This window comes from Mobula birostris, chromosome 2, assembly GCF_030028105.1.
Source record: "Mobula birostris isolate sMobBir1 chromosome 2, sMobBir1.hap1, whole genome shotgun sequence".
Taxonomy (NCBI): Eukaryota; Metazoa; Chordata; class Chondrichthyes; order Myliobatiformes; family Myliobatidae; genus Mobula; species Mobula birostris.
Window position 1 is genome coordinate 170,944,335 of NC_092371.1, and position 19,815 is coordinate 170,964,149.

The 19,815-nt window shown below is 43.2% G+C and overlaps 1 protein-coding gene across 1 annotated transcript in view; it reads right to left on the reverse strand.

Moving 5' to 3' along the window:
- Window positions 1-19,815, reverse strand: part of kcnq5a (potassium voltage-gated channel, KQT-like subfamily, member 5a) — a 385,749-nt gene that overhangs the window by 68,385 nt on the left and 297,549 nt on the right. Inside the window, exon 3 of the mRNA XM_072278222.1 lies at window positions 14,143-14,269. Within this exon, the coding sequence (XP_072134323.1) occupies window positions 14,143-14,269 (127 nt within the window). The remainder of the gene's footprint in view (window positions 1-14,142; window positions 14,270-19,815) is intronic.

Here is a 19,815-nt window from a genome sequence, read left to right on the forward strand (position 1 = left end):
GATCTCCCCAGAGTTCCTCCTATCAGACTGCCTCCTGTTCTTCACAGTAGTCATGGTCTCATCTGCAATCTCCACACCGAAAGAATCAAGGATTAACTTTATTCGCCGTATATATTTACATGTAAAGCAGCTGCGCAGGTTGACTCTGTGGTTAAGAAGGCATTTGGTGCATTGACCTTCATCAATCGTGGGATTGAGTTTCAGAGCCGAGAGGTAATGTTGCAGCTATATAGGACCCTGGTGAGACCCCACTTGGAGTACTGTGCTCAGTTCTGGTCACCTCACTACAGCAAGGATGTGGAAACCATAGAAAGGGTGCAGAGGAGATTTACAAGGATGTTACCTGGTTTGGAGGTCATGCCTTATGAGAATAGGTTGAGTGAACTCGGCCTTTTCTCCTTGGAGCGACGGAGGATGAGAGGTGACCTGATAGAGGTGTATAAGATACTGAGAGGCATTGATAGTGTGGATAGTCAGAGGCTTTTCCCCAGGGCTGAAGTGGCTAACACAAGAGGGCACAGTTTTAAGGTGCTTGGAAGTAGGTACAGAGGAGACGTCAGGGATAAGTTTTTTACGCAGAGAGTGCTGAATGCGTGGAATGGGCTGCCAACGACGGATGCGATAGGGTCTTTTAAGAGACTTCTGGATAGGTATATGGAGCCTAGAAAAATAGAGGGCTATGGGTAACCCGAAGGTAAGGACATGTGCGGCACAGCTTTGTGGGCTGAAGGACCTGTATTGTGCTGTAGGCTTTCTATGTTTCTATGTGTTAGGAAATTGTTGTGTTGTGTTAATTTCGTTTATTTGGAGAAAAGGCCCTTTTGGCCCACCAAGCCGTGCCACCCAGCAACCCACCGATTTAACTCTAGCCTAATCACAAGACAGCCTGCAATGACCAATTAACCGATTAACCAGTATGTTATTGGACTGTGGGAGGAAACCAGAGCACCCGGAGAAAACCCCCGCACATGTGGAAGAACGTACGAACTTTATTACAGAGGATGCTGGAATCGAAGTCTGAACTCCGATGCTTCAAGCTGTAATAGCGTTGCACTAAGTGCTACCATGGTGCCCTAATATGTTCGTGCAACGAACATCAAAAACAACAATATTTAAGAATAAAGGATTTTATAAAATATAAACCTAGAGTATGGATATGGAATAAAATATGCATAAATACATAAATCTCATAGGCTTCACCCCCACCTGCCTATATTAAGCTCAGAGCATACTCGCAATATGCTACTCAGAATTAACTCGAGACTCTTCCTGGGGCTGTATGGTAGTGTAGCAGTTAGTGTAATGCTTTACCGCACCAGTGTTTGGAAGATCAGGGTTTAATTCCCACTGCTGCCTGAAAGGAACTTGTCCATTCTCCCCATGACTGCATGCTCTGGCCTCTTCCTACATTACAAAAATGTGCAGGTTAGTAAAGGGTAACACACACAAAATGCTGGAATAATTCAGCAGGTCAGGCAGCATCTATGGAGAGGAGCAAACAGTCAACATTTTGGGCCAAGACCCTTCATTGGGTGAGTAAAGGGTTAGTGAGTTGTGGGCATGCTCTGTTGGTGCCAGACGCACAGTGACACTTGTGGGCTGCCCCCAGCACATACTTGAACTATGCTGGCCATTGGTGCAAACAACACATTTCACTGTATGTTTTGATGTACAAGTGATAAACAAAAATTTATCTTGAAATTCATCTTATATCTGGATGATTAATCAGAGAAATATGATGTGTTGTGTTGAATTAACTGGTAAAGGAGAACAACACTCATAGATCAAGGTGTTTTTTACCTGTTAGTCCACTGTAGTCATAGAGTCACTGAGGACTACAGCACAAACAGGATCTTTGGCCCACATAGTTCATGCCAAATTATTATTCTGCATAGACCAATCAATCAGCACCAGGACAGTAGCCATCCATATCCCTCCCATCTGAACTTCTCTTAAATGTTGAAATTGAACCTGCATCCAACACCACTGCCGGTAGCACGTTTTACACTCACATCACCCTCTGAGTGAAAAAGCTCCCCCTCAGGTTTCGCTTAAACTTTTTATCTTTCACTCTTAACCCATGACCTCCAGTCTAGTCTCATCCAACCTCAGTGGGAAAAAGCTTACTTGCATTTACCCGTTCTAAACCCCTCATAAATTTATGTACAGTGGATTCCTGTTAATTGGGCAATTGATTAATTTGGGGCAGCTGCTTATTTGGGACAACTCTTCAAGAACAAAAACTAATCGAGAAGTAGTTGAGATTCCCTTCATTTATTTGGGACACAGTACAGCTTAGTTGGGACAGGAGATTATGACCCAACAGTTTCTAGCTAATGTCAGTGGTGTGCACTTGTGTGGCCGATAGGCGCGACACTAAGTTCAGAGCAAACAGTTTTTAAATAGTGTCATTTTGTATGTATTTGTGTTCAAAAAAGGAACTCTCATCGATAGTTGGCGAGAAATAAGCAGTAAGATAATTCAGAACTGTTTTGTTCACTGTGGTTTTAAGCATTGGAAATGCCAGAAATGGCAGGAAGCGAAAATAAAATGATTTCACTGCTTTAACAAGTTAGGAACTACAAAGGATTGAAGGCATTGACAATCATCTTGAACATTATCTTTGGTCCTTGCAGACACTCAGTTCTCACCTGTGGCTCCAAGTAGCTGTTTGTATGTGACAGTGGCCAGTACACCACTTAACCAAGTGAGGGTAGCCAGTGGGTCTCCTACCACAGTGAGAGAGGGACATGCAGATCATAGCATGCGAAGTCTACTCTGGTGGACTGGGCAGACGAGAGCTACAGGGAGGTCCAACAGCTCCGAAGAAGGCTCTGAATTCTCCATTGAGAGTGAAGGGCATGATGGGGCTCAGAGGAAATCATGTTTATCCACTGCAGCCACGGAAGACCCCAGTTGTGACATCTACTTGTATCATTGGACCCAGACCTCCCAGGTCGAGAGAATGAACCACCCCGCTTTAAAAACACTTCCACACAGCTTTCATGTAAGATGGACAATCACCAGAAGTATTGGGTGTGTTCTAATTTGTTCTGTATTTATTTTAATACATCATTCGTTACTCAGTTAAAAAGTAGTTTGTGTTTTTTATACATTTTTAACTATTTCCATGAAACTTCAACTAATTGGTGTCAGTGGTGGGTAAATTGATGGAAAGTATTCTTAGAGATGGTATATATAATTATCTGGATAGGCAGGGTCTGATCAGGAACAGTCAACATGGATTTGTGTGTGGAAGGTCATGTTTGACAAATCTTATTGAATTTTTTGATGAGGTTACTAAGAAATTTGACGAGGGTAAAACGGTGGATGTTGTCTATATGGAATTCAGTAAGACCTTTGACAAGGTTCCACACGGAAGGTTAGTTAGGAAGGTTCAATCGTTAGGCATTAATATGGAAGTAGTAAAATGGATTCAGCAGTGGCTGGATGGGAGACGCCAGAGAGTAGTGGTGGATAACTGTGTGTCAGATTGGAGGACCATGTGTAGCGGTGTGTACTGGGTCCAATGTTGTTTGTAATATATATTAATGATCTGGATGATGGGGTGGTAAATTGAATTAGTAAGTATGCAAATGATACTAAGATAGGTGGTGTTGTGGATGATGAGGTAGGTTTTCAAAACTTGCAGAGAGATTTAGGACAGTTAGAAGAGTGGGCTGAAAGATGGCAGATGGAGTTTAATGCAGAAAAATGTGAGGTGCTACATTTTGGTAGAACTAATCAAAATAGGACATACATGGTAAATGTTAGGGCATTAAAGAATGCTGTACAACAGAGGGATCTAGGAATAATGGTGTATAGTTCCCTGAAGATGGAATCTCATGTGGATAGGGTGGTGAAGTAAGCTTTTGGTTTGCTGACCTTTATTAATCAGAGCATTGAGTATAGGAGTTGGGAAGTAATGTTGAATTTGTATAAGGCATTGGTGAGGCCAATCTGGAGTATTGTGTACAGTTCTGGTCACGGAATTATAGGAAAGATGTCAATAAAATTGAGAGAGTACAGAGGAGGTTTACTAAAATGTTGCCTGGGTTTCATCTCCCAAGTTACAGAGAAAGGTTGAACAAGTTAGGTCTTAATTCTTTGGAGCGTAGAAGGTTGAGGGGGGACTTGATAGAGGTGTTTAAAATTATGAGGGGAATTGATAGAGTTGACAGGGTTAGACTTCTTCCACTGAGAGTGGGGAAGATTCAAAGAAGAGGACATGGGTTGAGAGTTAGAGGACAGAAGTTTAGGGGTAATATGAGGGGGAACTTCTTTACTCAGAGAGTGGTAGCTGTGTGGAACGAGCTTCCAGCAGAAGTGGTTGAGGCAGGTTCGATGTTGTTGTTTAAAGTTAAATTGGATAGATATATGGACAGGAAAGGAATGGAGGGTTATGGGCTGAGTGCAGGTTGGTGGGACTAGGATAGGGTAAGAGTTTGGCATGGACTAGAAGGGCCGAGATGGCCTGTTTCTGTGCTGTAATTGTTATATGGTTATATGGGAGAGCTGCTGAATTGGGCCAAATTGTATCAGTCCCGAGGTCCCATTTAGCCAGAATCCACTGTACCTTTAACAAATCTCCCCTTATTCTCCTCAACTCCAGGGAATGAAGTCCTAACCTGTTCAACCTTTCCCTGTAACTCAGCACCTCAAATCCTCTCAACGTCCTTGTAAATTTTCTCTGTACTCTTTCAATCTTATTAATATCATTCCTGTAGGTAGGTGACAAGAACTGTACACAATGTTCAAATGTGGCTTCACCATTGTCTTTTACATAACACACCAACTTTTGAATTCAATACTTTGATTTATGAAGGCCAATATGCCAAAAGCTCTCTTTACAACTGTTGGATACGAACCTATTTTGCGAAAAACAGGACAAAGGATTGTCAGTATTGAAGCAGGACAATGAGTTGAACTTTTAGACCAGCTCACTCAATGGCACACTGCCCTTCATAAATCAGTATATTGAGTGCAGGAGTTGGGATGTTATATTGAAGTTGTATAAAACACGGGTGAGGCCTAAATTGGAGCATGGTGTGCAGTTCTGGTCACCCACCTACTGGAAAGATATCAATAAAATTGAAAGAGCGCAGAGAAAATTTGCAAAGTTGGTGATGCTGGGTCTTGATGACCTGCGCTATTGGGAAAGGTTGAATAGGAGCATAGGAGAATGAGGGGAGATTTGATAGAGGTATACAAGATTATGTTCTATCCACAGCAAATTTTGACAAGATGGAGTTAGGTGATATGTTGGGTTTATGATCTTTTATTGAGCTGCAGATAATAAGTAATGCTGCTGAGGGATGTACCTCTACTTGTGTGTAACCTTGCATTATGCATATTTACCTGCATCCCTATCTGCATACATGCATGTGTGCAGACCTATGTACCTCAAAGTTCAAAGTAAATTTATTATCGAAGTACATATATGTCACCATATACAGTCCTGAGATTCATTTTCTTGTGCACATTTACAGTAAATCTAAAAAAAATTATAAATTCAATGAAAGACCACACATAAGACAAACAACCAATGTGCAAAAGACGCCAAACTGTGCAAATTCAAAAAGAAAAAAATTATAAATAAATAGGTAGGTAGATGGACAGATAAATAAATAAATAAACAAGCAAGCAAACAATAAATATCGAGAACGTGAGATGAAGAATGCTTGAAAGTGAGTCCATAGGATGTGTGAATGGTTCAGTGATGGGGTGAGTGAAGTTGAATGAATTTATCCCCCCTGTTTCAAGAGCCTGATTGTTGAAGGGTAATAACTATTCCTGAACCTGGTGGGTTAGGTCCTGAGGCTCCTATACCTCCTTCCTGATGGCAGTGGTGAGAAGAGAGTATGGCCTGGGTGGTGATGATACCTTTATCTGTTGATCTATCTATCTATCTATCCATCTATCTACCTACTGTATCTACAAACTTTTTGAAGCCAATATGGAGTTCATTCAATTCTGTAGAGCTGCATTCACAGAACTGGATTTTTGTTTTGTGCAGCATTGCAATAATGCGCAAAAATAGCCAACTTTCTATTATGTAAGTGTACTGTTGACAAAGCACTCATTAAACATTTATTTCACGTTCCCATGCACAGAGTTTTGCTGCAGCATTTGAAACATATTCATTATTTTGAAACAATTGGAGTAATGGGATCACTTGTTGGAAAAGGGGAGAACTTACAGGCAGTGGAGGGCTAGGGTCTGTTTCTGTGCTGCAGTACTCTATGTCTCTAATCATCAATACATACATTGAAATGCATAGTTTGTGTTAATTACCAACGGGAACTAAGGATGCACTGGTGTTGTTGCTCATTAACTGGACTCTGAAAACTTAAACTCATTGGGCTGAGAAGTGGCAGATGGAGTTCAACCCGGAGAAGTGTGAGGTGGTACACTTTGGAAGGACAAACTCCAAGGCAGAGTACAAAGAAAATGGCAGGATACTTGGTAGTGTGGAGGAGCAGAGGGATCTGGGGGTACATGTCCACAGATCCCTGAAAGTTGCCTCACAGGTGGATAGGGTAGTTAAGAAAGCTTATGGGGTGTTAGCTTTCATAAGTCGAGGGATAGAGTTTAGGAGTCGCGAGGTAATGATGCAGCTCTATAAAACTCTGGTTAGGCCACACTTGGAGTACTGTGTCCAGTCCTGGTTGCCTCACTATAGGAAGGATATGGAAGCATTGGAAAGGGTACAGAGGAGATTTACCAGGATGCTGCCTGGTTTAGAGAGTATGCATTTTGATCAGAGATTAAGGGAGCTAGGACTTTACTCTTTGGAGAGAAGGAGGATGAGAGGAGACATGACAGAGGTGTACAAGATAATAAGAGGAATAGATAGAGTGGATAGCCAGCGCCTCTTCCCCAGGGCACCACTGCTCAATACAAGAGGACATGGCTTTAAGGTAAGGGGTGGGAAGTTCAATGGGGATATTAGAGGAAGGTTTTTTACTCAGAGAGTGGTTGGTGCATGGAATGCACTGCCTGAGTCAGTGGTGGAGGCAGATACACTAGTGAAGTTTAAGAGACTACTAGACAGGTATATGGAGGAATTTAAGGTGGGGGCTTATATGGGAGGCGAGGTTTGAGGGTCGGCACAACATTGTGGGCCGAAGGGCCTGTACTGTGCTGTACTATTCTATGTTCTATGTTCTCTATGTTCTATTCCTCAATCACACTTCATTTTCTGATGCACAGGGAGAACAGCATGGTCCCTGTCACCAGACGGTTCTGCACAGAGAAATGCAACTTTTATACAGAATGGACTAGTGGATTCAATTATTGACCATTCGATGAACACTGTATGTTCAAATTCTTTATCTGCAAGATCAATGACCATCATAATACAGTGACCATCAGTTTAAAGTCACTAGAAACTACAAGCTAATAACCTAAACTAACTGTGAAGTTAGTAAAATAATTGTGTGTGTCTTGCATTCTTCTATTACATCCTCATCTTGTCTCCATATGCCAAATGACTCAGGTTCCCTGCTGTACAAAGGGAAGCTATGCTCTTCAAAGACTTTTCTTGCCTGGGTTAACTGCCGCTATCTGTAAACCATCCTTGGCTGGATATTGCTCATTTTTCAGAACCCTGTGTTTCTGACAGTCCAGATGAAAGGTCTTATCCTGAAGCGTGGACTGAACAATTCCCTCCACATGACCTGCTGAGTTCCTCCAGCATTTTATTTGCTGCTAATGTTTCTCCACAGGTACTGTCTGACCCGTCAAGTGCTTCCTGTGTTGTCTGCCTTTGACTTCAAATTTCCAGTGCCTGCAGATTTTTTGTTTATTTTCCTCCCTTCTTTCTCTAATGAAACCACATTAATGTACAACACCTTGGTGATATGCATCCTGAATCACTTTCGCTCCATCCACCACAACAGATGGAATTTCCTGGTGGACAACCATTTTAATTCTACTTCTCATTCACATTCCAACATGTCAGTCCATGAACTCTACTACCACAATGAGACCACTCTTAGGTTGGAGGAGCAACACCTCATATTCTGTCTGGGTAGCCTCTAAATTGATGGCATGAATATTGATTTTTCTAATTTCTGTTCATTTCTTCCCCCTCTTCCTTCTCTCTTTTTCCATTCCCCATTCTGGCCCCCCTCTTACCGCTTCTCTTCTCACATGCCTCTGGTGCACCTCCTCCTTCCTTTTCGCCCATGGTCCACTCTTCTCTCCTATGATATTCCTTTTTCTTCAGTCTTTACCTTTTCCACCTGTCACCTTCCAGCTTCTCACTTCATCCTACATCCCCAACCCATCCTCTTCCCCCTCACCTGGTCTCACCTGTCACCTGCCAGCTTGCACTCATTCCCTTCCTCCTAACTTCTTATTCTGGCTTCTTCCTCATTCCTTTCCTGTCCTGATGAAGGGTCTCGGCCCGAAACATCAATTGTTTATTCAATGTCTTAGGTGCTGCCTGACCTGCTGAGCTCCTCCGGCATCTTATGTGTGTCATCCTGAATTACTGATGCCTCTGGCATGAAATATTTGTCCCTTCAGTTTTTGAAGTTAGAGAGTCATTTCACAGGTTACCCCAAATCCCCCTTAAACAATACATTGATGGTCAATTGAATGCTTGTTTAAGATTAAAATTTCATTATCTGTTCCTGTGTATCATTTAGATCAGGGGTCCCCAACCTTTTTCATACTGCGGACCGGTTTCATATTGACAATATTCTTGCGGACCGGCCGAATGGGGGTGGGGTAGGGTAGCCAACGTACAAGAGTAGCAGTCAAATACGTTGGGCTTACCCCGCAAAGACTACAATGACCATGAAGCCTTGCGCGGGCACTAGTGCGCATGCGTATTAGGTGCCGATTTCCTAAAAATTGTTTTTGCCAATTCTGGTGGCGGCGGTGGCTGCGGGTTAATCACGACCGGAATATGGGTGATAAGTGGCTAATACACTCAATTTCGTTTCTAAAAGGGTTTATCTAACGAATTTAATATTAAACACACAGCGCATATTTTCCTGGCATGAATATAGCGATAAGACAATTATCAGGGGAGGACAGGGGAGCTTGAAGTGTTGAACGAACTTCCAGTAGAAGTGGTAGAGGTTAAAGAAAAATTGGATGGGTATATGGACAGGAAAGGAATGGAGGGTTATGGGCTGAGTGCAGGTCGGTGGGACTAGGTGAGAATAGCGTTCGGTACGGACTAGAAGGGGCGAGATTGCCTGTTTCCCTGCCGTAATTGTTACATGGTTATATAAGTCACTTATAATAGCATCATAATATTTTAAGTAACGTTTGGATATCAAACATACAGCGCATATTTCCCTCGTATGAACATATAAAATTATTGCAACGCACCAATACCGCTGAATCAGTGGGAGCCCTGGGCTTGTTTCCCTGCAACAAGACGGTCCCATCGAGGGGTGATGGGAGACAGCGATACTCGAAGGGGGTTCCTTATGTCCAGTCTATTCCCCAATTTAGTTTTCGTTGCATTCATTGCAGAGATATGTTGGAAATGGAAGCAACATTTTCAGTGCTTTCCTGACTATCTCAGGATATTTAGCCTTGACTTTGATCCGGAATGCTGGCAGAGCTGTTATGTCAAACATACTTTTCAGCCCGCCGTCATTTGCAAGCTCATGGAGTTGATCTCCTTCCCGCGCTGACACGGATGACGCGCGGGTAATGACCTCACATGCATTCAAGCTCAACAGTGGGCGTGACAGGGAATGAGGAAAGGTGCAGCTGACCCATATCGCCAAATCATATCGTTTCCTTGCGGCCCGGTACCGGTCTGCGGCTCGGTGGTTGGGGACCGCTGATTTAGATAATGTATTTGAGCCCATATGCTATCAAGGACATACCTACAGAAAGGTGCTGGGAAAAGGCCTGTAACATCATGAAGGATCCCACCCATTTGGCTCATGGACTGTTGGTCCTACTCCCATCAGAGAGGAGGCTACATAACATCCACACCAGGACCACCAGACTCAAAAACAGTTACTTTCCCCAAGCAGTAAGGCAGATCAACACCTCCACCCACTAACTCCACCACTACTTTATTATTTCTTGTCAGTGGACATACAATCAAACTGTGTATATAAGCTATCTTATATATTTATATTTATTGTGTGTTTTTAAATTGTTATTTGTTCTTTAACTTGTGTTTTTTTTGTGCTGCGTCAGATCTGGAGTAACAATTATTTGCTTCTCCTTACACTGTGCACAGGAAATGACATTAAATAATCTGGAATTGAGTGTGTCTAAGCAGGGTCACTGTAATTTCCAGAAAAATGTTTGAACTTCATTTAGACAATTCTTTTCCAAGATTTATTGACACTGTCACCTTGGCAACTGGTAACAGCATTAATGACTCTTCCAAATGGACCTGTTTACCACCTCATTACTCACTGAAGTCCAGTTTTACCTTGCTGGATAGAATTTAACTTAAAAATTCCTGAGAGTAAATCTGCAGTAATTCATCAGGACAGAGCAGGGATGGACTTGGCTTAATCTGATTCAGAAACTCCACTTGCAGGGTGAGGTAGTTTGACATCATTAATTGGTGCTATAGAGGATAAAAGGGTAGGAGAATATGTTGATCAGGTGGAGAAAATGGGAAGGGAGGAGGCTTGAAGGATGTTTTAACCAGTTGGGTTGAAGGTCCTTTCCAAATCTTTATTGGCCCTTGTGAATTTAGATCATGCTCTCACACTGAATTACTAATCTAATTTAATCACTAATTTAATTTAGTTACAAATCTAATTCAGTTACTAATCTATCAAATTTATACAGATATACCATGGAGAGCATTCTAACTGATTACATCACTGTCTGATATGAAGGTGCCAATGCACAGGTTTGGAAAAAGCTGTGGTGGGTTGTAAACTCAACCAGCTCCAACACAGACACTAGACTCCCCACCTTTGAGGATACCTCAAAAATGTGGCATCCATCATTAAGAAATCCTACCATCCAGGACATGCCCCCTTGTTGCTACCATCAAGGAAGAAGTACATATGCCTGAAGACACACACTCAATGTTTTAGGAACAGCTTCTTCCCCTTTGCCATCAAATTTCTGAATGGACAATGAATCTTGAACACTATTTCACTAATTTTGCTCTCTTTTGGCTTGATTTATTTATTTTTAATATATATTTCTTATTGTAATTTATGGTATGTTTTATGTATTGCATTGTACTGCTGCTGCAAAACATTACATTTGGCAACATACGTATATCAGTAATAATAAACCTGATTCTGATTCTGATTTTAATAATTTCCCAGCTTCTCATTTCTAGAAACTTCTCCATCTCCTTCATTGACCAGGTAGTTATCCTTCCTCCCTGTTCTCCGATCTTGTGCCAGCCTCGTAACTAAGTGGTTTGGAAGAATTTCACTGCCTGGAACAAACCAGTATCCGCAGCTGGGCAGCGCAGTCAGCGTAACGGTTATTGCATGGCTTTAGAGCGCCAGCACCAGCGATCGCTGATTGGGCTTCAATGCATGTCGCTGTCTGTAAAGAGCTTGTACATTCTCCCCATGACCATGTGGGTTTCATCCGGGTGCTCCAGTTTCCTCCCACATTCCAAAGGTGTACGGTTAAGGTTAGTAAGTTGTGGGCTTGCTACGCTGGTGCTGGAAGTGTGGCGACACCTGTGGGCTATCCTCAGTGCATCATTGGGCTGCATTGGTCATTGATGCAAATGATGCTTCTCGCTGTGTTTAGGTGTGCAGTGCATGTGACAAATAAAGCTTGTCGTTATCTTTTATCTTCAAACAATCTATTACCCCATCATTTGTGGGAGTGCAAGCACTTGAGTTGCATGTGATGTTATCCAAAGAGGTTACCTTTAGTTGGGTCCTCAGCTGGCTATCGAGGCTGATCCGGGATCCACATAACCAGGATGTTAGAGTGTATTCCCTTAATGGAGAATGCCTATGTGTAACTTGGTTTAATGTAGGGAGTCTGATGCATGGGCAGCCACCACACGGTCCTTGGCAGATCAGGGTCAGGGTCAGGGTCCAGTGGCATGGAGTACAAGATGGCCAGTTCCACTGTTGAGGTCTTGGTTGGATCGCTCTTTGTCTGGAATCTCCGCCTTGACTTCACCACCAAAGGTGACAAGGAGTGAAGCACCACATGGCGAAACTCCACATGTCATCGCTCTCCGGATCTCAGGAACGCACAAGCCTCTCCACCAGACTGCGTCAAGGTGATGATCCTTGGAGAGCCCTTTACTCATCACAATCCTCTCTGCTTTGATGCAAACAAAGCATCGCAATTCATGTTGTGATGTTTTGATGTACACGTGACAAATAAAGCAAATCTTTAATTTAATTGGATGCCATCCATTGGAATTTCCATCACCTTTTCCATTGGCACTTCTTGTCTATTTTTACATCAGCCAGTATCCTGGCAACCCCTTTGCCTGTGGAGGCTTGTGGTAGATGTCTTCCTTGGTAAGCAGCGATACAAAATCTTTGTGGTATGTCACAGAATATTCTGGCAAATTTCTACAAATACACCTTGGAGAGCAACACATACAAAATGCTGGCCAGTCATGCAAAGTATTCTGTCTGGGTAGCCTCCAACCTGATGGTATGAACAAGAATTTCTCCAAATTCTGGTAATTTCTCCCCCTCCGTCCTTCACTCTTTTTCCATTCCTTATTCTGATTACCCTCTCACTTCTCTTCTCATCACCTGCTCATCACTTCCCTCTGGTTTCCCTTGTTGTTCCCTTTCTCCCAAGGTCCACTCTCCTCTCCTATCAGATTACTTCTTCTTCAGCCCTGCAGCCCTTCAGCCCTTCCACCTATCACCTCCCTGCTTCTTACTTCTTCTGCCTCCCCCACCACTCAGAGTCAAGCAGCATCTGTGGGGTGGTGGAGTGTGTTGGGGAAGAATTGTTGACAATCCCTACCCTTGGACCCTCACTTAGCAAGATATATCTTACTATGTGGAGTAGGCAGGAAGGTAGAAACAGAGGCTGGAAAGTGATTGGTGTAATCAGATGAGGGAGGGATGAGGAGCAGATGGAAATAGAAGGAGGGTGGGAATTGGAAGGGTAGGCCAAGGGAGAAATCCAGGTGGACTCTGACAATCTTCTATCGAGGTGCAGTGGAAAGAATATTGACTGGTTGCAACATTGACTGGCCTGGTATGAAAACACCAATACCTCTCAATGGGCAAGCCTACAAAAAGTGACAGATATAGCCTGGTGCATCATGGGTAAAATTCTCCCCACCAATGAGACCATCTACACAAAGCACCGTTGATCATTAAGAACCCTCACTATCCAGGCCAAGCTCACTGCTGTCATCAGAAAGGAAATGGAATGGAATGCTGCAGTCATAGAGTGCTACAGCACAGAAACAGGCCCTTCGGCCCACCCAGTCTGTACTACCCTGCTTTACTGCCTAATCCTCAGTCACATCACAGCCCTTCATACCCCACTCATCCATGTTCATGCCATTGGGTTGTAGACCACCCAGATGGAATGTGAGGTGTTGTTCCTCCAGTCTCTGGACAACTTCAGAGGAGGTTCATGAGAATGATCCAAGGAATGAAAGGGTTAATGTACAGAAACTTTAGATTTTAGATGGCACTGGGCCTGAACTCACTGGAGTTTAGAAAAATCGGGGGGGGGGGGCGGGAAGTGTTTCATTGAAACCTATTGAGTATTGAAAACCCTAGATAGAGTGGACATGGAGAGCACATTTCCCATGTCGGAGGTGTCTAGGAACAGAGGGTACAGCTTCGGAATAGGAGAATGTCTCTTTAGAACAGAGATGAGGAGGAATTTCTTGCACAGAGGGTGGTGAATCTGAGGAATTCATTGCCACAGGTGGCTGTGGACACCATCACTGGGTACATTTAAAGAAGAGGTTGATAGGTTCTTGATTAATAAGGGTGTCAAAGGTTTCAGGAAGAAGACAGGAGGATGAGGTTAAGAGGGATAATAAATCAGCGATGGTGGAATGGTGGAGCAGACATTGAATGGCCTAATTCTGCACTTATGTTTTATGGTCTTAACTCAGGACCAACATCCACGCCTGTGTTGCTCCTAATAATCGGCCACTACCCCCTATTGGTAGACCTGGCAATACTTCCACAACTCTTCCTCACTCGGGCAGGCACTTACCAATGATGCAGAAAGGCTTCCGCACAAAGCGAACACGGCCCATCCACCCACGATACCGACAGCAACAGCCCGCTGCCCATATCCGCATGATGAACTCCAGTCCGAACACCACGATCATCACAAATTCCTGTAACACAAACGGAAAATGTAATCGAGACCAGTTCCCATTAACAGCATCCAACAGCCTTGCTGACCCCATGGATAGCAGCAATAGAACAAGGCTGGATCAATGAACACAGGATGATACCACATAATCAATCATGTTTTAATCTCACAAAATGCTGGAGGAACTCAACAGGTCTATAAAAAGGAAAAAAAGTGTTAATGTTTTGGGCCAAGATGTCGACTCCTTATTCCTTTCCTGTTAAGTTTCTCAATCATTTTGAGTGTGTTACTCTGGAGTTCCTGCATCTGTAGAATCTCTTGTGTTTATCATACTCACCATAAGTGACAACACGGTTTCACTCCTAGATGAGCCCAATGACTTTAATGTTCATTTAGACTATCAAAATATGGAGGCACCTTCAAGAACTCCCAGAATCTCTGATAAACCTGTGATTCCGGTCTCTGAGGCTGACATGAGAGCATCCTTCTGGAAAGTGAACCATGAAAATTAATTGGCCCAGATGAGGTACCCAGCCGAGTGCTGACTGAAGTGTTCACAGACATCTTTAACTTCTCGCTTCAGCAGTCTGAGGTACCCACCTGCTCAAGCAGGCTTCGATTGTGCAGGTACTTTATGGTAATGTACCTATATAATTCAAGAATACGCTAACCTGCCTCAATGCCTATCACCCAGTAGCAATAACATCCAGGGTGATGAAGTGCTCTGAGAAGTTGGTGATGAAACATATCAACTCCTGCCTGAGAAGTGAATTAGATCTGTTCCATTTTACCTACTTGAGCAACAGTCTACAGCAGATACCATTTCATTGGTTCTTCACTCAACCCTGGAACATCTGGACGTTGAAAGTGCATACATCAGGATACTCTTCATTAACTACACCTTGGCATTTAATACTACCATCTCCTCAAAACTAATCAATAAGCTTCAAGATCTTGGTCTCAATACCTCCTTGTACAATTGGATCCTTGATTTCCTCACTTGCAGAGCCGGTCAGTTTGGATTGGTAATATCTCCTCCACGACCTCCATCAGCACAGATGCACCACAAGGCTGTGTGCCTAGCCCTCTACTCTACTCACTTTACACTTATGACTGTGTGGCTAAGAACAGCTTAAATGCCATATTTAAGTCTGCTGATGACACCAGAAATGTTGGCCAAATCAAAGGTAGTGACTAATCAACATCTAGGAGAAAGATTTAAAATCTCGCTGAGTGGTGCTACAACACTGAACCATCACTCAATGTCAGCAGGACCGAGATTTGTGGTGGAGAATATATTGACTGGTTACATCACAGCCTGGTATGGAAACACCAATGCCCTTGAATGGAAAATCTTACAAAGGCAGTGGATACGGCCTAGGCTATCACGAGTTCCGGGGAGCCTAGGGGCGACTTGATTAGCAGCAGTACTCTCAATGGATATGATTAAATATTCTCATTTCAGCCTGATACAGCTAAAAAGCACAACTGCTTCCAAGATCAGTATAGTCAATAAAGATACCTTAATGTGTTTAAACAAACTATTGCTGCTTAAAACTGATGGAAACAACACCGATTGTGGTTGGAGGTGCCCACATAGATTACCATGGAAGAAGCGTGGCTGCAGAGTGGGGTTAGTGGGGTTACAAGTGCGTTTAAGGAAATAGGGTTTTAAACTCCCTATACCGACTATCTTGCTAGCAAATGTGCAGTCTCTGGTGAATAAAATCAATGATCTCAGAGCTAGGTTGCTGAATCAGAGGGACATTAGGACCGCGTGTGTCCATTGTCTCACGAAATCCTGGTTAACCCCTTCCGTACCGATGCAGCAATTCAGATTGACGGGTTTACTATACACCGTTAGGATAGATCTATGGAGTCTCTCAAAAGCAGAGGTGGAGGAGTATGCCTCATGATCAACTCTTCTTGGTGCACAAATATACCAGTGCTCCCACAATTCTGCTCACCAGACCTGGAATATCTAGCAGTTAAGTGCCGTTCTTTTTACCTGCCACGGGAGTTCTCCGGGGTCATTTTGGTAGTGGTATACATTCCACCTCAGGCCTATATCAATCAGGCTTTAGATGATCTGAGCAATGGGATCAACGTGCATGAAATAGTGCATCCTAATGCCTTCACCATTGTTTTGGGAGATTTTAACCAGGCCAGTCTGAAAAAATCACTAAGAACTACCATCAATAGATCACTTGCAATACTAAAGGAAACAACTCACTGGATCATTGCTACACCACCATCAAGAATGCCTACCATGCTATTCCATGCCCTCACTTCGGGAAGTCTGATCGTCTGGCTGTACTTCGACTCCCTGAGTATAGACAGAGACTGAAGACTGCAGCACCAGTAGTGAGGACCAAGAAGGTATGGACAAGGGAAGCACAGGAGCGCCTACAGGACTGCTTTGGATCAGTGGACTGGACTGTATTCAGGGATTCATTTTTGAACCTGGTTGAGTATGCTGCAGTTGTTACTAATGTCATTAAAACCTGTGTGGATGAGTGTGTACCTACAAAGACTTACTGTACATTCCCAAACCAAAAGCCGTGGATGAAACAGGAGGTACGTCGTCTGCTGAAGGCTAGATCTGTGGCATTCAAGTCTGGTGACCCAGGCCTGTACCAGAAAACCAGGTATGATTTGCAGAGGGCTATTTCAAGGGTGAAGAGACGATTTCAAATGAAGCTGGAGGCAATATCGGATGCATGGCAACTCTGGCAGGGTCTGCAAGACATTACTTCCTACAAAGCGAAACCCAATAGTATGAATGGCAGCGATGCTTCACTACCAGATGCACTCAATGCCTTCTATGCACGCTTTGAAAGGGAGAACACAACTACAGCTGTGAAGATCCCTGCTGCACCTGAATACCCTGTGACCTCTGTCTCAGAAGCCGATGTTAGGCTGCCTTTAAAGAGAGTGAAACCTTGCAAGGCGGAAGGTCCCGATGGAATACTTGGTAAGGCTTTGAAAACCCTTGCCAACCAACAATCAGTTGGATTCAAGGACATTTTCAACCTCTCACTGCTATGGGTGGAAGTTCCCACTTTCTTCAAAAAGGCAACAATTATACCAGTGCGTAAGAAGAATAATGTGAGCTGCTTTAATGACTATCACCTGGTAGCACTCACATCTACAGTGCTGAAATGCTTTGAGAGGTTGGTCATGACTAGACTGAACTCCTGTCTCAGCAAGGACCTGGACCCATTGCAATTTACCTATCGTCACAATAGGTCAACAGCAGACACAATCTGAATGGCTCACCACACGACTTTAGACCACCTGGACAACACAAACACCTCTGTCAGAATGCTGTTCATCAGATTTAATACCATCATTCCCAAATCCTGATTGAGAAGTTGCAGACCTCTGTACCTCCTCTGCAACTGGATCCTCAACTTCCTAACCAGAAGACCACAATCTGTGTGGATTGGTGACTACATATCCTCCTTGCTGAGGATCCACACTGGTGCACCTCAGGGGTGTGTGCTTAGCCCACTGCTCTACTCTCTATATACACATGACTGTGTGGTTAAGCATAGCTCAAATACCATCTATAAATTTGCTGACGATACAACCATTGTTGGTAGAATCTTAGGTGGTGACGAGAGGACGCACAGGTGTGAGATGCGCTAACTAGTGGAGTGGTGTCACAGCAACAACCTGGCACTCAGTATCGGTAAGACAAAAGAGCTGATAGTGGACCTCAGGAAGGGTGAGACGAAGGAACACATACCAATCCTCAGAGAGATCAGAAGTGGAGACAGTGAGCAGTTTAAAGTTCCTGGGTGTCAAGATCGCTGAGAATCTAACTTGGTCCCAACATATCGATGTAGTTATAAAGAAAGCAAGACAGTAGCTATACTTTATTCGGAGTTTGAAGAGATTTGTCATGTCAGCAAATACACTCAAAAACTTCTATAGCTGCACTGTGGAGAGCATTCTGACAGGCTGCATCACCGTCTGGTATGGAGGGGCTACTGCACAGGACCGAAAGAAGCTGCAGAAGGTTGTAAATCTAGTCAGCTCCATCTTGGGTACTAGCCTACAAAGTACCCAGGGCATCTTCAGGGAACAGTGTCTCAGAAAGGCAGCGTCCATTATTAAAGACCTCCAGCACCCAGGGCATGCCCTTTTCTCACTGCTACCATCAGGTAGGAGGTACAGAAGCCTGAAGGCACACACTCAGCGATTCAGGAACAGCCTCTTCGCCTCTGCCATCCGGTTCCTAAATGGACGTTGAACACTTGGACATTACTTTTTTTTAATATGCAGTACTTCTGTTTTTGCATGATTTTTAATCTATTCAATATACGTATACTGTAATCGATTTATTTATTTATTTATTTATTTATTTATTTTTTCTTCTATATTATGTATTGCATCGAGCTGCTGCTGCTAAGTTAACAGATTTCATGTCACATGCCGGTGATAATAAACCTGATTCTGGTTCTGAGTAAAAACCCTCCCCACGATTGCACACATCTACATGGAGTGCTATCTCAGGAAAGCAGCATCCATCATCAGGGACTCCACCACCTGGACATCGCTGTCATCTCACTGCTGCCATCAGGAAGAATGTAGAGATACCTCAGGGCACATACCATCTGGTTCAGGAGCAGTTATTACCCCTCAAACATCAGGCTCTGGAACCAAAGGAAATAACTTCACTCAACTTTTTTCGCCCAACAGATTATGGACTCACTTTTAAGGACTCTTCATCTCATGTTCTCAATATTTATTGCTTATTTCTTTTTTGTCCTTTTTTTTGTATTTGCACAGGTTATTGTCTTTTACACATTGGCTGTTTGGCCATCTTGTTGGCTGCGGTCTTTCACTGACTCACTTGTGCTTCTTGTATTTACCGTGAATGTCTGCAAGAAATAGAATCTCAAGGTTGTATATGGTGACATATATGTATTTTGATACTAAATTTGGTTTGAACATGAATATCTATTGCTCTCTATTAATAAATATAAACAAAACTATCTCCAAACATTAGAGAAAGTTTAAAGATCCATTTTACTTGTCACATGTAAATTGAAGCATCAAAATACACAATGAACCGTGTTGTTCGTGCCAACGGCCACATAATCTGAGGGTGTGCTGGTGGGTCAGCCCTCAAGTGTCACCATGATTCTGAGACTAAACATAACATCCCCACAACTTACTAACCCTAACCTGTACATCTTTGGAATGTGGGGAAACCCATACAGTCACAGGGAGAATGTACAAACTCCTTACAGACTGTGGTGGGAATGGAAGCACAATTGCTGATCACTGGTGCTATAAAGTGTTGCACAAACCGCTAAGCTACGGTGATACTATTATATTCGTAGAAAGATGAAAGCTGGGAGGTGGTTTGATGGACTCCTTCGAAATTCTACAGTATTCCCATAGGTTGGAAGTTCCAAATCTCTTTTCATTCTCCCTCTGACATCTCTCATCTCACCCTAAGAAAGTCAGACATTCCCTTCACCACCTTCTCAATGAATTCCAAGTTCGAACATGACAATGAGCTCTTCTTCCACCATCTTATCTACCTGTGTTGCC